Source organism: Caloenas nicobarica, chromosome 5 (genome assembly GCF_036013445.1).
Source record: "Caloenas nicobarica isolate bCalNic1 chromosome 5, bCalNic1.hap1, whole genome shotgun sequence".
Classification (NCBI taxonomy): domain Eukaryota; kingdom Metazoa; phylum Chordata; class Aves; order Columbiformes; family Columbidae; genus Caloenas; species Caloenas nicobarica.
This window is the reverse complement of record NC_088249.1, coordinates 42,172,637-42,188,780: the sequence shown is the minus strand read 5'-3', so window position 1 is coordinate 42,188,780 and position 16,144 is coordinate 42,172,637. Positions and strand designations below refer to the sequence as shown.

At 44.9% G+C, this 16,144-nt stretch overlaps 1 protein-coding gene across 3 annotated transcripts in view; it reads left to right on the top strand.

The window, feature by feature from the left end:
- The first annotated feature begins 2,715 nt into the window (after nucleotides 1–2,715).
- Nucleotides 2,716–16,144, top strand: part of LRP4 (LDL receptor related protein 4) — an 83,987-nt gene continuing 70,558 nt past the window's right edge. For all 3 annotated transcript variants that reach the window (XM_065636336.1, XM_065636335.1, XM_065636337.1), the window contains exon 1: nucleotides 2,716–2,937. In XM_065636336.1, the coding sequence (XP_065492408.1) occupies nucleotides 2,853–2,937 (85 nt within the window). In that variant the 5' untranslated portion in view covers nucleotides 2,716–2,852. The remainder of the gene's footprint in view (nucleotides 2,938–16,144) is intronic.

Here is a 16,144-nt window from a genome sequence, read left to right as displayed (position 1 = left end):
AAATTAATTGTTAATTATATTTTAATTACTTCTTTCTCATCTTTCTTACAATACTTGTGTTATATATAACTTATCAGTGATCTATAAATTACTACAAGTTACTTAATAATGTTCTTTCCTCATAGCTGTGTGTAAAAACAAGTACCTATCTTCTGCATGGGTTGAAGTGCATTCTGATATTTATGTAGTCTTTTTAAAAGTAATTTGGTCTGAAAGAGGCAAGTCCTAAGCATATGGTTCAATTTTGCCAGCATTATTTAGCAACCCTTCTAGTTTTCTTTCAACAAAAATATCCATTTTACACTGCATAAATCTACTTCACAATTATTCCCCAAAGATCCCACATGGAATCGGGACTATATTCATAGTATTGTATCAACAGGTAGGTAACTGAAATGTTTATAATAGAAACTTCCATCTGCTCAACTGCAACCTAATTAGGAGATTGTTGTGAAAGACAATACTATGTGCTCCTCTAACATTTCACTGGGGGATTTCAAAATTATAAAACAGAGATATAATTTAGAGAAGTTGAGCTTGGAGAGGAAAGGGATTTGCCAGAATATAGTGCAAGATGCAGAGGACTAGTAAACACACTTTAACAAATGTAAGTGGGTAAAAACATTTGTTCCCTGGGGAGAGAACAACTAAAGAGCTAATGAGTGAATTTATTTGTGTTTAGGACAGTATTTTTCAAGAGGCTTTTGTTTCAAACACGGGAAAATACTCATCTCAACTGCTGGAAGACTGTTCCATGACCTAAGTGTATAATTACCAGAAAGTTCTGGGCCCTGTGTCTGTACTTCATCACGTTCAGTACTTCGGCATCTAAAATTTTCACAAGCTTCTGTGAGTCTGAAGTCAGCGGGGCTCCTCTGATTTATACTGCCTGAGGATCTAGCCTCAGCAGAGAATATAAACGTAAATGAATTTTGGTTATGTTGCCCTGTATTTTAGGGGGATGCAGTGAGGGTTTTGCATGCTTAGCCAGTCAGCCAGCCCCCAGTCAGTGCTGTTAATATTTTCTCTCCCTTCTTCAACCCACTGTTCCCAACTCTTCAATCATCTTATACTGTGGTATCTTGGAGTTTATTCCTTTAGAATAATTGTATACTCTTTCCATGCCTCATTCTGTCACTGCTTCAAAGTCAGTGTTAGCATGGAGAGGTTTTTTAATCTCTCCACCTCCATCAGTCCCTCTTGGCTACCTGTATTTGTTGTTACTCTTCTGCAACTCTGTATACTTTGCCTATCAAATGCGGCAAATTCAATGCAGTAGCCTACGTGCTATTGCACTCGCACTATGTAAAGTGGATGTATTCCTATCTTGAAGCAGTGATTCTGCATATAAAGCAACAAGTCTGTGTCTTTTAAATTTTGGGGGCCATATATTGTAAATTTATGCATGATTTGCAGATTACACTTCCTTATGGTCTTTCTGCTCTTGGGGGTTCTCCTCCTCAGTGAAGCTCTGTGTTGGATTATTTTTTTCTTTACATTGAGCTCAATTTGTCAAGATTCAGTTCCTGCTTTATGTTGATGTTTTTAGTAATATCCCTTGTCTTCACTATTTTACACTTATTTAATAGGACTGGCAGTGCTGTGCTGTTTACTTGCTCTGGTGATTCTTTAAAGGGGAGATTAATTGCAGCTTCCTCTGGATTCACCTCTGCGAAGGCTTTAAATAAGACCATTCCTATCACCAGCTCTTTGGTGTCAATTTGACAGAATCCCCATCTTCCCCCTATGGTCCGGGGTTTGGACTATCTGAATCAGCTTTCCATTCAAGTTAATACTTTGAAATCAACTGAGATTAATTATTTAACAAGTTTCTAGCGTTGCCAACCCTGTGTGTTAAAATGTCAAATAATGCCACAGAGGATGATAAAACTGGCTTTAATGATGGTGTCCAGTGAAAGCCTGTCTGCTTTTAAATGCAGCAGAGACCAGAAGGCACATAAGACAATTGTCCAAGTGTTGATTTCTGCTCCTACAGGCAACGATCCTAGCTTTTCTTTTAGGGTATCCGAGATTCACACATAATCGGCTGTCTCCGGACGCCGCGTCTGTAAGGAAAACCCCAAATAGCAGAAAACTTTCAATGAACGGAGGGAAAAATCAGACGTTTCTCTTAGATACCAACACGTACGCTGGGCAAAGGGCTCGGAAATGAGGTGCTTAGAGGCTTTCGGTTTGTGAAGGGCGTCTGGCAAACGGTGTTGGGAGAGAGAGAAAGGCTTTGCCGCTTGTCTTGGGTACAGACGGTCAGCACAAGCCGGGAAGCGGTGGCAACGCACAGGGGAACCGCTCAGCCCGCGGAGGGTACCGGGCAGCGCTGGGGCGGGCAGCCGAGAGCCCGGGGCGATGCTCCTCGGCGGCGCTGCGGGAGTTGGGACAGTGACGGCCGGCATTTACAGGGAGAGCCCCGAGCACCGGGGCCGCTTTAGGAAGGGCTTCCCCTCCCGCAGCGAGTGAGCCTCACCCGCGGCAAGGACGGAGCGGGGCCGGGGGCGCGGGGTGAGCCCTGGGCTCTCGCCGCGGTGCCGGGCGGGGGCCCCAGGGGATGATGAAAGGGGGTGGGGGGTCTCACTGCGGAGCCGCGGCCCCAAGACCGCCTCTGCCGCGCCGAAAGTTTGCGAAGTGCCTCGGCGCTGGGGGGAGCGGGGCGGGGGCTGCCCCGGCGGGGCTCCTCCTCCGGGGCCGGGCCTGGGCTGGGGCCGGGCGGAGCGGGGAGCGAGCCCCCAGCCCCGGTGCTGCCGCGGCTGCCGACGGAGCGAGCGGCGGCCGAGCTGGGGTGCTGCGCTCAGGAGGAGCCCGAGACGTCGCTGCGGGCGGCCCGGGGCGCTGCTACCATGAGGCGGCGTGGCGGGGGCTGCCTCTTGCCCGCGCCTCCGCAGCTCCTGCTGCTGCTGCTGGGAGCGCTGCTCCGCGCCAGAGGTAAGCGGCTGCCGCGGCGCCCTCTGCCCCGCGCGGCACGGGGGGCCCGGCCGCCGTCCCGGGGCTCGGCGGCGGGGAGCCTTTCCCGGGCGGGCAGCCCTGCCCCGCCGCACCGCTTACCTGCCCGCGCCCGCCGGGCGGGGAGCCCTGCCTTACCCTGCCGCGCCGCCGCGCTTTGTCCGTGCCCCGTCCCGCGCCCGGACGCGGGGTTCTCGCCTTCCCCGCGCCTCGGCGGGCCGGAGCCGCCAGCGTTCCCCGGCAGGTCGGGGCGCGGGTCCCCGGACGGCGCTGCCCTGGCCGGGCGGCAGCAGAGGGTCCCCACCGCCCACGCGGCCGCTGCCCCCGCGGAAGTTTGGCGGCGGCGGGCGCGGGCTTTGTTCCCGCGGTGCGAGCGCCGGGCCGGGGCGGGCGCGCAGGTTGCCTCGGAGGCTGCCGTGCCCGGCGTGTCGGGACAGCCGCCGCTCCGGAGCAGGAATGCAGCCGCGCACCCGCCGCCACGGGCCCCTTAAAGGTACAGCCCGGCTCCGCGGCGGCGCCCCGGGCTACTTGTCTCGGCGGGACTGGGAGTCCTCCCGCAGCGCCCCGGCAGAGGGGGGTCCGGGCAGGAGCGGTACCAGAAATAGTGGCGGGGGGACGGGCTGGCTGCGGTCCTAGCGAGCTGGGAAACAGTGCCATGAAGTCTCGCCGGTGAAAACTTAGCTTTGTGGTTGCTCTGTCAACTGAAAAGCAATCGCTGTTTCTTCTTGTGCGGTAGTGCTTTCTTTTACAAGTGCGCGCGGTGGAGTAGAAAACATCTAAACGCTTTGCGGAATTGTTTATCAAGAGTTGGAAGGCTTTTGGGGGAGGGGAGGGGAGGGGAGAGGAGATACGTACCTCGTTTTTCTCCCTTCACTCCTTTGGCAGCTGCTGTATAATTTCACCCATCCGTTTTCTTCTATGCTATTCTGAAATTACAGGAAGCATTTGCAGTAGTGCTGCTGACCTCCATCATTCTACAAGTATTGCCTCTGGGGCACAATCACATGGGGTTTGGGTTTCAAGTAATATTATTTCTCTTCTAACAAGAAACCTAATTGCAGGCAGCTTTGAGGAAGGTGCTAAACCAGCTTGGAAAGGCTGAGTAGAGGGCTGCAGTTCTGTGTATCAGAAAAATCTGCTTTTTAGAAACCAGAAGTACTCTTCAGTTCCCAAGTGCTACATGAATACTTAGCTGCAGTCTAGGAGTGGGAAGGATCTAAAGCAGAGATCTTAGTGTAGGTGCGGATCTAGATGTGTTTTATTTTGGCTGTTACCCAGGTGCTCCTAGTTAATGTGTCTGGGCTGTTAACAGCCATGTGGGGGATGTCTGATTGTAAAGTGCAGGTTTACTCGGTTGTGCCTTGATGTCTCCAGGACACTTTTTATGGCAGTTTGTTTCTCTTTCAAGTAGTTCTCTCATCAGCGCACTTTCCTGTATCCTTTTGTCAAATGAAAAGTGAGTTCATGATTGGAAGTGCCAGCTGCTTCCAGAAGTGAGCATCCTGTCTTTCCTTCATGGGGAGATACACTTTGCAATAAGAACACAATTTCTGAGCAATGTTTTTCTTATTTGAAGCAAGGGAAAGTATGAGGAGGTATCAGGATGGATGTGGCAGAGACGATGCCAAAGTTTGTAATGAGTTGGTATTCCTTCTCTTAGTTAGAAACTTTTAATTGTTATCCCTTAGAAGTACCTGTGGGGGTGGTGTACAGCTCAGCTGTCGTAAAACATCCACAGCCACAGAACTCACAGTGCCAAACAGGTAAATTGTTAGAAGCTCTTGGTCATTTACCACTGTACCTCAGTACAGGAGCAGGTAGAGCAAACAAGTCCACGAGATTGACCTTTTACTTTCTTTTGGTGGGTAATGGCACTTAAAACAGGAGGTCTGCAAGTATCTTGAGGTCTTGGAAAAGTGTGTTGGAGGTAAAAACAGGTATATAGAATTTAAAGCTAATGGTGTGCACTGCTGGTGCATGGTGATGAAGAAGGACCTGATATTATGATGGTCTGTGTCAGTGTAAATACAGAATGTCACAGAACCTGTCTGGGTGATGTGCTTGCTGTTCTGACTCCTGGAGCTCTGCCAGAAAAATACATGGCTAATATCAGAGCTTCACTCTTCAAACATCTCGGCTACATTTTAGAGCCACAAACCTGAATGTGATACCTGTACAGATGTAGGGTTTGCAGTGGGTCTCCTCAAGTGGGCTTGGCATTGCTATTGGTTCTACAGCTCTCAGTCAAGTGCAAGATGCCCATTTTCCTCTTGTCAGCTTGGAGCTGGTAACGTTCTGCTTCCTGAGTGTGCTGAGTGTGTCTGGGTTTACTGTTGATGAGGTTGGATGATATTCACAGATCTGGTGATCACCTTGAATTATCTTGACTGTTTCTTTTTGTCAAAGTGGTGACAGCACTGAGTAATGTCCCTGATTTTCTAAAACTGAGAGATGCAGCAGGAGCTGACAAGTGTTGTTGTTTTTTTTTAATAAAAAACAATTATGTCTACTAAAATCTGGTAGCATTAGTCGAAAAGCATAAATCTTCCAGTATGAAGTTAACGTTACTCTTTTTATTTAGTGTAGATAAGCTTTAATTTGTGTGCTTTAGCACTGGTTTCTGCAGTAGAGAAACCCTTCTTGCATTCTGGGAGTGTGGGTGTATGATGCAGCAATCGAATTAATAGGTGCTTAGTTATGTAAAGTGCTTGCATTTCCAGAGAGTCTTTTGAACCTTGAAGAGGGATATTCTGTTTATGTGGGCCAGAAAATGGGATTTCAGAAAACTTGGAGCTGTTTCTCTACATTTGGTTCATTGAAGTTGCAGAAGATAGTGTGGTTGGGTATAAACATTATCCAATTGTTTGTATTTCAAACTAGAAGGCAATACTTGCTGTATGTTAACTAGAAAAAGAAATTGAAGTGATTTGTATCTTGTTTTTACTCCTAAAAACCTGTAATTCTCCAGACTGGTGAAACTAACATTAAAAAATAATTAAAACATTCATTCTGTGAGAATGATCTGTAGTCTGATAGTCCTCTTGAATCTTCTTGTGCTCTTGTGAAATAGGCAAATATTATCCTTGTTTTGTAAATGTGGGAAGTGAAGTAGAAATTGTCTTGCCCAAGGCCAACTCCATTTGCCCTAGAATGCAACTTACCATTGAACACAATAGAATCTATGCTTCATAACACTCGTAAGAGCTGATAAAGAGATGCTATCTTGAAAACCAGTCAAGGTTTTAAAAATAGGTTTAAAAAGTAAGCGCACATCATACACCTTTGTTGAATTCCTCTGCTGCTTGTGACCTTTGTGAATATTTCTTTTTTAATAATACTTCTATTTCTCTTGTTGATGATCAAAAGTTTTATAAAACTGCAAAAATTTTACCGACTCTCCATGGGAAAGGGTGAATAAGAAAGTAAAGTTTTGTTAAAAGAAATGTTCCAGTCCTCTGTTATTTCCATCTTAGCTATTCGTGATGTTATCTCAAGGGGTTTTACATGGTGAGGCGATATATATGCACACGCACTCAAACTGACCATCTTTTAAGATGTCTGGTTTTACCTGATACAACATCCAGAGCTGGAGCTCCGGCATGCAGCAAACCCACTCCATTAATTGGCATACTGTATTTTGTGGCTGTGTTTCACACTAATCATGGCAGAGAACACTAATTGTAATTGTCATCCATAATCTAATGTGCTTGATGGTTAGGCTCTTGCTTTTTGCGTCTGTAGTGCCTGTGGTCCTTTGCCATGGCTGTTACATTAGGCATTACTCATTTATGGGATTTTGTTGTCTATACTGTGTGAAGACTGGACATTATAATGCTTCTTGAATCTCTTCTGTCTATATTGTCTTCACTGTAGATTTCCATTTCTTTGTACTAAAGATACTAACTCTAAGGATACAGGGGCTTGTGATTCTGTAGGCTTGTGGCTTATTCATCCTGTGTATCTGGTTGCTCTGGGACTGTTACCTTGGGAGTATTTGGCTGCCATTCTGTTGTGGGTGAGTTCATGTTCAGGTTTTTCAGCTTTCCAGGCCACGGTTATGCAGAACTGCTTATTAAATGCTGAAGTATTTCAGCCTGTGTATTACAGGCTGAGAGACTCTTGAGCTGCAGTCAGTGTTTCTGTGAGGGGCAGAACTCCTTGGCTGCTCTGAGCCTAGATGAAAGGAGACTTGCTATGCAAGAGCGTAAGACTTTGTTTACATCAAATGGAGCTGATGTTTGTGGACTTCTGCCTTGCTGAATTGTGGGTAATTGAAAATTCTCATATCAAGGAATTGTGTTTGCTGTTTGAAATAGAAGAAAAAGAAAAAAACTGGATTGAACGGTTGGGTTCCTGATTCTGATGGAATGAGATACAGGTTGCTTAATGTTAGCACAACTTTGGGTTGTGAAAGGTAATAACAGAACCTTCTGTTTTTCATGAGGTTCTTCTTAGGTCAGTAGCTTTTTCTGTGTTGAGCCATCAGTCATCAAGTCACAAACCATTAAGATTAACGGACTGTATTGTAGATGCATATTAAACGTTTGTACTGCTAATTGTAGTTCTGTCAAAAATCGTATGACAGAAGATGGTGTATGGTCTTGTTTCTCAAGCTGTTGTATGCTAATAGCAACTTTCTGATGCTGGAATACTCAGAACTAAGAAGAACCAGATATTTCCCCTGAGTGGGTTAAGGTAAGAAAAAATTTCACCTCCCTGTACTGTAGTGATGAGGTTGTTTAAAGAAATGTTGTCCAGCAAAGCTTCCAACAGGGAACGTGTCTACCTGAAAACACACGCCATATTCTGTAGCGTCAAGGTGAAGTTTTACTCCTGGAGTTAAATTTACCAGCAGTGAGAGGTCATGGTGACTCTAATCAGGGGAGACCCCTCTGCTGGCTACCAGCGTGGTGACTTCCTCCCTATGCCCCAGCAGGGCAGAGGCTTCTGTGTCTCTTTGTTGCTGCCTGACAGCCCCTCCCGGCTGCTGGAGCTTTCTGTTCCTATTGCATAGCAGCAGTTCTTTAATCAGAAATCTTGTTAGTATTCAAGGATAATTGATCCGACTCTCTGGTAGGGGGTGGGGACCCAGCCTTGCGTCCTTCTCCTGCTTGCCACCCCCAGTTTGACCCCTGTTGTCTCTTTGTTTTCTCCTGTTAAGTTTGTGCCAGTGATGTGTGTGTGTGCTGTTTTTCCAAGCAGCCTGAAGTTGGCTGTAACCAAGAGCAGCAGTTAAATAGAGCCCGATTTCCCTGCTTCCTGGCGTTTACTTGTTCGGCTCCATTTTCTGGTCTTCTGTGTTTTTGATTTGCAGAAAAGGAACTTACTTGGTGCCCTCGGGCATCTCTTAAACCCATTAGAACAAACTCCATTATTTTGCTGTACTTAGAAATCCTCCTCCTTTGGTCCCAGCATCCATCAAAATAATGTATCCTCTGTAGGGCCCTCTGGAAAATGTTTAATAGGATCTTTTCAAACTCAAGGAGAGTTCCAGTTGGGAAGGGGGAGGGGAGAAGGCTAATGGAAGATCTGACTGTGACTTGCAGTAAGCCTGAACTTGGCCTGTGTCAGCTCTCCCTTCACCTCCGTGCTGAGGGAGTGCTGAACAGAGCGGATCCAACACTGGGATCAAAGCTGGAAACAAAAGGCTTTGGGAGAAAAATTTCCCGTCTGGCCAAGAGGCAGCCACACAAAGGTGGTGCATAATTTATCATTCGAGGTTTATTTCTGCTGTGTTCTTTCTGGAGAGAGAAGGAAAAAAGAAGTTACTCTCCTGCTGTTTTGAAGGGGATAAGTGATGGCTTTGGAGACTTGAGGCAGGAAGGGGCTAGAGATACCATGGAGAAACTTTTTCAGTGCAGTCTGTACCCAGCTCCTCTCATCTCAGATGTGGTCAGACATTATTTCTGTTTGGGGAGAACCCTATTCTTGCCTTTTGAAGTTTCAAAGAGTGAGTACTTCTAACTCTCTGGTCATTCCCAAGTCTCAGTGTATGGAGTGGTGCTGCTCTTGGCAAAATCAAGTTCTTTGAATTTCTGAGGTATTTTGCTTACCTCAAGGATCGGTCTAAGTGCTGCGGCGCTGTATAACATGGAGGAAGAGGCTACGTTTGCCCCAAAGGGTTTACAGTCTAAATTAGATATCTGACATCTGATAAGGATCAGGGATGTGATAATTCTAGTGGGATAGATAAAGTCCAATATTAAAATAGCGTAGCTTTCTAATTAAATTTCCTTTAGCCTTAGTTCAATGGGAAAAGCTTCTGAAAGTTTTTCACTCCAGTCACTTCTTAGAACAAAGATAGAGAGGGTTTTTTGGGTAGGAGTTGGCATCAAAGGCTACTGTAAGCTGGTAACTGCAGAAATAAGGATGAGGAAGCAGATACGAGAGTAGTGTAAACTGTGAGGAGGTGGGAAGGGGATATAGGAGTACAGATATTAACAGTAGCAAAGATAGGCATTTTGGAAATGAGAGCCAAGGACTCAAGCTGGCAAAGGAACAGAAGAGCCATCTAAGGAGATCCAAGTGGAGTAATTACATGGGATCTGATGGCAGAAAGAGTTGTTAATTAGGTAGTAGAAAAGATGGAAGCTTTGGAAGTGAAGATGAGCGTTGAGCAGAATTTAACTGCTGAGGCAGGGAAAGATTTACTTTACTAATACTTTAAAGGAGGATGTGAGAACTTGTTAGGGATCCTCAACAGAGTTCCTGATCTAGTGGGGTGATTTTATGAAATATCAGAGCTTAGCAGTGGGAGCAGAGGTGGAAAGAGAGAGTGATATTGGCATAGTGCTGAGATGGTGAGCCCATGAGATAGTGTGGTGATGGAGCTATCTGCAGTAGTGGAATGTGGGACGTGTCAGGCTTGGGAACACATGCAGCCAGAAGGATTTTTGAGTGGGATGTCCAGGAAGATATTTTGGAGGACAGTCCTGTCTGGAAAAGTGTGTGAAATGAGAGGGCAGAGTTGAAGAGAGAAGCTAGGAGGTTGGAGATTATTGCCTGGAAAAAGGCATAAAGTGAGAATAGGAAATTACTCTGGGTTTGGAAAGGAGTCTGGGTACAGAAACAACAAGGCTGGTGGCAGAAAATAACACCCTTTCTGGAAAAGGAGACTTCTTTTTGTCCTCATCTCTATTAAGAATTGCTGTCTGAAGGAGTGAGTCACTAGTGTGAACAGTTAAAACATAAACGTGATATTCTCAGCGTCCTTCTCTGAAAGGCTCATAAGAAGCATTGTGTGACTATGCAAGAGGGTTAGAGAGAAATACACACTCTGCTCCTTTAGCCTGAATCTCTAGCTCCGTCAGTTCATTTGACTTGGTGACAGCTGGTAGTGCCTGGGAGATGTTCTTGCCTAAGGTGCAGCCATTCACTGCAGCAGAACCGTGTCTCGTGGGATCTAGGGTTAGAATAAAGACACACCTTCATTTTTTTTTTTCTTTGTACTCCCACCCAATTTTAGTTCTGAATTTCCATAGCTGCTGAATAGTCAAATCCTTTCTTTGCATCTCTGAGGGCAGGAAAAAAAAGAAGTCTCAGGACTGTCATTTCCTGCTTCTGTTCCAAGCTCCTGAGGATAAGCCAGGAGGTGGGATAATTCTCTGAATTAAAATTGCATTTTTTTAAGAGGAAACCAGCTTTACTGCTGTCCTTTCTTTGAGACTCAGAGTTTGCATCTTCTTCAGGCTTGACAAATTTAGGAAATGAGGTTTTTGATATTGTGTTCCTCTCACCGTGATTTTTGAAGCCTGTTACTCTTGAAAACCTTGAATACAGTTTCTTACGGCTGGAGGACATGCCCCTGATTTGTCCTGCCTTTTGAAAATGGCCTTGATCAGCATAGCACCTGTTAGCATGAGGAAAAATACAATGGGTCTGGCTGTGAGGAAAAAACTGGTGAGTTTGTGGCATGGGAAAGGAGGATGGATTTGAGGCTGCCATTCTGGAGGTTTTAATAGCCAAGAAGCAGAAGAGTATAGTCATTGTCAAACAGGAATGCTAGTGGACTATTTGCATTTTTGTCATGGATCTCAAGTATTCAGTGTCTAAAACTTAAAAAGCATGATATGGGAGTGGGTGTGAGACTGGGTGGAGTCTTCTGACGAGGGCACTAGTCATTGCCCTGCAAACAGACCTAAGTTTAATACAAGGGAAGAACAGATTGAATGAGAGCTGTGTCCATGCAGAGTTCAAGTGGTGAAAGGATTTTTCTTGGGCATTGACTTGGAAACAGGGAAGGACTGAACTGGGCTGGTTGGTGCGGTTATGGCGCTTTTCTATCTTTGCTAGGCCTTAGGGAAGGCTACTCTTGGATCTGACTTCTTTCCTGTACCAGTGACCGACCAACCACCCCAAGAGGGTGTTGACTCATGAAGAACTGATTTCCTGAGCAGTTAAGATGTCTCCACCACAAGGGTGGTAACCTCATGTGTTGTTCCAGTTTGAGCTGTCACTGCTCATGAATCAACACCATCTGTAGGCCTTTGTTCACTGCGTTTTTGAGTGTAAGGAAGAATTCAGACCTGCAATCAGCATTACCTTAAACAACAGAAGGCCTTTAGGCCTTTTGGGTGGTGTTGTTTATTTGTGGTTGGTTCGTTTGTTTGTTTTGTTTTTTTTCTTCCAGAGCCAGGGTTCTTTTATCTGTGGAGCAGGCTGATCTCTTGCCTGTGCCTCAACTCCCCTGGAAGGGCAGATTTGTGATCTTTGCATCTTTACGAGTTACATGGAGTAATTTCTATGCTACCAGTACTCAAGCAGGGAAGAACAACCTTGTTGATCCTTGCCTTCTGCAACCTTCCACTGTAAACTTATTTGGCTTGAAGTGGCTCATTGACTCACAAGAGAAGCCCATTGTTTCTCTGAGGGTTCTCTTGTTTGTGACCTGCCAGCTATGTAGTCTTCTGCTGCTCTTAGTGCTAATTCTAGACTAGAACAACATAAGCTAATTCGTTAGGTTAAGTTTTCCAGTCAACTATCCCTTAAAAATGCCTTTTTCATACTTCCTTTCTTGCTTGTTATGGTTAGTTCTTTCCCCACAAGCCTTCAGAAGTCTGGAAGCAGACATTGAAGCTGGAAAGGAATGTCTGAAAAAACCAAAAAGTGATAATTCTTATGATACTCTTTAGCAACTTTTTGTAGGTTAGTTGTGCTGGGGAAGCAAACTCTAGATGACGGTAATACTTATGCTGGAGGAAGAACAGAAGCTCAGATGATTACTTTCTGAGAAATGACCCATAAGCAGTTTTTGTGCTGCAGATTCTTTGGAACAGACTGGCAGGGAAGAGGGGGTGGCAGGCACTTGTCTACTTCAAGTACTTGTCAAAACTCCCTGTTTAACTTAATCGGGCACACAAGCCCAAATCTAACATGGTTACAGTATAAAACTAATAGGAGATACAGGGCAAATTAAACCTATGTACAATACATCAGTTGTAGGATAAAAATAAACAGTACTTAGACAGAAGCCTTCGAGCAAGGAAGGGAGTGAGGCAGAGATGACGTCTTTGGTATGTACATCTTGACTTACCTGCTCAGGTGAAACAGCCTGAGCTCAGGCTTCTGCTTAAGTGACTGGGACAGCTGCCAAAACACTTGTATTTGTCAGCTTGTATACTGCAGTGCATTGGTCCTGCAGGTTAATCTGGGAAAGGCACGGAGTGATATCTGGGTTTGTTTTGGGCTTTTTCTTGAGGGATGTCATAACAACATGCTCTGCATCCTGTATGTCAAGATCTCAAAATAAATGTGGTGGCAATGTTAAAACTGCCTATTAAAGCGTTGCGAGGAAAGAGGGCCACCAGAGTTATGCCACAGAAGACCAGATATGCCTAGGGAGCCAGCTCTTCCGACGCTGTGGGCTGCATACCCAAGTCTTTAAGGTATGTGCTGTGTGGCTCTGTGCCCTTTAGAGACAAGCAGAAGGGGAGTGGCTCGTAGGAGGGAAATGACAGTAACTCCATAAGCAGAGGATTATCCTGTTGCAGGATGGGGCTGGGCTGAGGTGGGCATGCAGAAAGGTCCCTCTGCAGCCCTGCTGTAGCCAGCCTCAGGAGCCCCTGCACACCTGAGGTTCTGTGCCAGTGTGGCTGTGCTGCCTGTGTGGTGGCCCTAACAAAGAAGACACATTTCAACTACCCAAACCATGAGAACTGAACACAATGCTGAGATTTTCCTACTCTACTATTTGTGGCAAATTAAACATTTGACTCCCACAAGAATGATGTTCTTGCATTGTAACAGAAGGGAAGTTAACTTTTTTATTTTCAGATGTGCAAAGACACGATAGAACTAAATCTATGAAGTCTACACAGTGATGGCTAAAGAGTAGAACTGGAAGGATTTCCATTGCTGATCTTTGCATAAAAAGACTTGGGTTTGGTGCTATCTCAGCCAAAGCAGCAAAAACTGTCTCAGCCTAAAAGTGCTAGAGAACCATAGACTGAAACCAAATGAAAACGCTGTCCATTCCTACAAAAACATTGTTTCTGGGATTTGGCACTCCTTTTGAGGCTAATGAAGCAAATAGCTTAATCCAAAATCCATCTGTTTGAGAAACTAGTCTGAATCTAAACAAGAACACAAGTTTCTGTAACCAAAAAAAAAAAGTCCAAACCTACTAGCCAACTAGGCTGCCACAAGTTATTGTACACAGTTATTATGCTGGCAGATAGTACCGAAGGAGATGTGCAAAATCAAGTCGGATTCTTATGAAATACTGAACTGGCGTGTGCAACTTTGAATTGGATACAGGGAGAACACCATAAATCAAACAGTAAGCTTGTGGGAAAGGGAAGTAAAAGGAGAGACTGAGAAGGGAATATTCTAATCCTGTGAATAAAATAGAAAAGATGATCAGAGAGAGCAAGAAAACACTTATCTTACTAGAAATAAAACATTATTCCTTTGAATATTTTCATTTCTATTGTTGGACTCCATGCCAAGTAGCCTTCTCTGTTGCAACATCTGTGGAGGCAGGCACTTCATATGTCGAATCCACTCTTGGGAGAAGCTGAAGTGTGCTGGCTCGTACATGTGGGTAACACTTGCAGAGCTTATTTTGCCAGAAAAAGTGTCTTTGAATTGAGTGTGGTGGGATGTGGTGCAAGTTCTGATGCAACATGAGGCTTTTTGTAAGTGCAGATCTTGATGAGAACTCATCTCTAAAATCTCTAGTAATTTTGTTTTCTTGTTGCTGTTGTGAATTGTCTCCTTCCTTTCTGTGGTCCATTGTTGTATGGTTGATGTTTGAAAATGAAATGTCTTCCATCTGGTTAAGAAATTTGATTTATCCTTGGAGGCTTGAACTACTGCCTTTGCTAGTAGGAAATAAACAATGTTCCGACTGTCCCTAATTATCACCCACTTGCCTTCCTGCAGATCCATGTCTCTTCCAAGAGCACTAGAAGAAATGACAAATTGCCTTTTTTCCTGTCCTCTATTCCTTCATCTCTATCAACTTAGTCCTCTCCCCCTGTTTAAACTTTGTAAATTAAACATACCACTTTGATTGATTGGCTTGCCTAGAACACAGTCTGTGGCTTTTTTCAGGTGACATTAGGAAACTAACTGCGAATGACTTTATAAGGGCCCGTTACTGATTTGCAGTAGGATTTAGTGGGAAACATTATCTTCAAAATACCATTTTTAGAGTAACATAAAGCCCATATTTTGGAATATCAGAATGAAAGGAGTTTTTGTTCCTGCTGCCTTTTGCTTTCAGAATGTTTTTTTGTTGGAGGTGCTTGGATGTTGTCACTGCTGAGGATTGCTCTGCCCACAACGTGTGTGGCTCAGCCTCTGGCTGCGTGGCTTCCTTGACCACAGGGTGCAGTTTCATGTTATGCCTCATCTAGTATAACTGTGGGTTGCCCCACAAGAGAGGTCTTGCCCCCTTTTCCCTTTGGTAGGTCTGCCTGCATGTCTGCTGGATAAATGGGTTCAGCTTGTTGGTCTGTCACAGAAATGACCTACAAAATGGTGAAACCAGTGACACCACAGGCTGTGTGATGTTGGTAAGCTGAAGAGAATTGCTTTTCAGTGAGCTGATCAGTGTAGACCTAATGGAAGGATGGAGTGAGGCAAGACCAGCTGTTTTTTTGGCACTAGCCTGCTGCTGCTTGGCTTTGCCTTAACGCTAATTTTGAAAGACTTTCCCTGGAAACAAGGGAAGGTGAGAATTCAAGCCCAAGATTCAGTTTTTATGGCTCATGTAAGCATACGCCTCTTTATTGTATTGTGCTAGTATGACAATCTTAGTGCAGAATTAGCGTAAAAGTGTGGTGAAAGATCAACCTATAAATGTTGCAGCTGGTGCAGTGCATTAATTGGTGATGCCTTTGTGGTGAGAACTTCTAGTCATTAAGGCTGGAAGCGAACACCTACTATCTTGTTTTACTTGGGCTCACACAGACTTATATTCTGAGTTGTTGCCAGAGACATGGTTCATCTAGTCGTGAAAAGCTTTATCCCCTTGCTAGTGCCTTGACTCTTCTTCCTTAATCTTGCCTTGTAAATGACTGATGTCTAGCAAAGAGGGGTTTTTTTGACCCATATTTGCAGAATCTGGATCTGACTTTTGCTTGCTCTCACCACCTGTCTCCACTGATGCAGCGGTGTGTCGTGGTTTGGCAAGCCTGGCCTGGGCATGGACACAAAAGGAGGCCTGATCCCACCCTCCTCCAGAGCTGATGCAGAAATGACAGCACTGATGCTAAATGTCTGGTTAGTCAAAGGAAGACAGAGCTAGCTGTTTGGAAACATGAGCTTGCCCGAACAGCCATTCCTGTTCTCCTTGAATGAGTATGTGGCAGGCTGAAGGGGAAGATCTACATGGGCTGCATCTCACACATGAATTATCAATTGGATCGTGTAAAGATTCACTCTGATGGAAATCAGAGCTTCACGGTGTTACATGCAGCATGTGTGTACAATAAGGACAGTGCCTCCTCTGAAGAGTTCATAATTTCTACATGTAATAAATTGACAGATGTATTGAACAAGAGAAAAAAACACTATGAAATGCCGATTAACATAATAAATAGAGGCTCCGCTTAAATGCTTTGCATTTGAGTCTATATGTTGATATTCCTTGTCCTGTTCTCTGCGTCCCCAAAATATCTTTGTGTTTGAGCTGCCTTTCTCTATTTTTTTTTTCCTCTCCTCTGATATGCTGCATGCAACATTA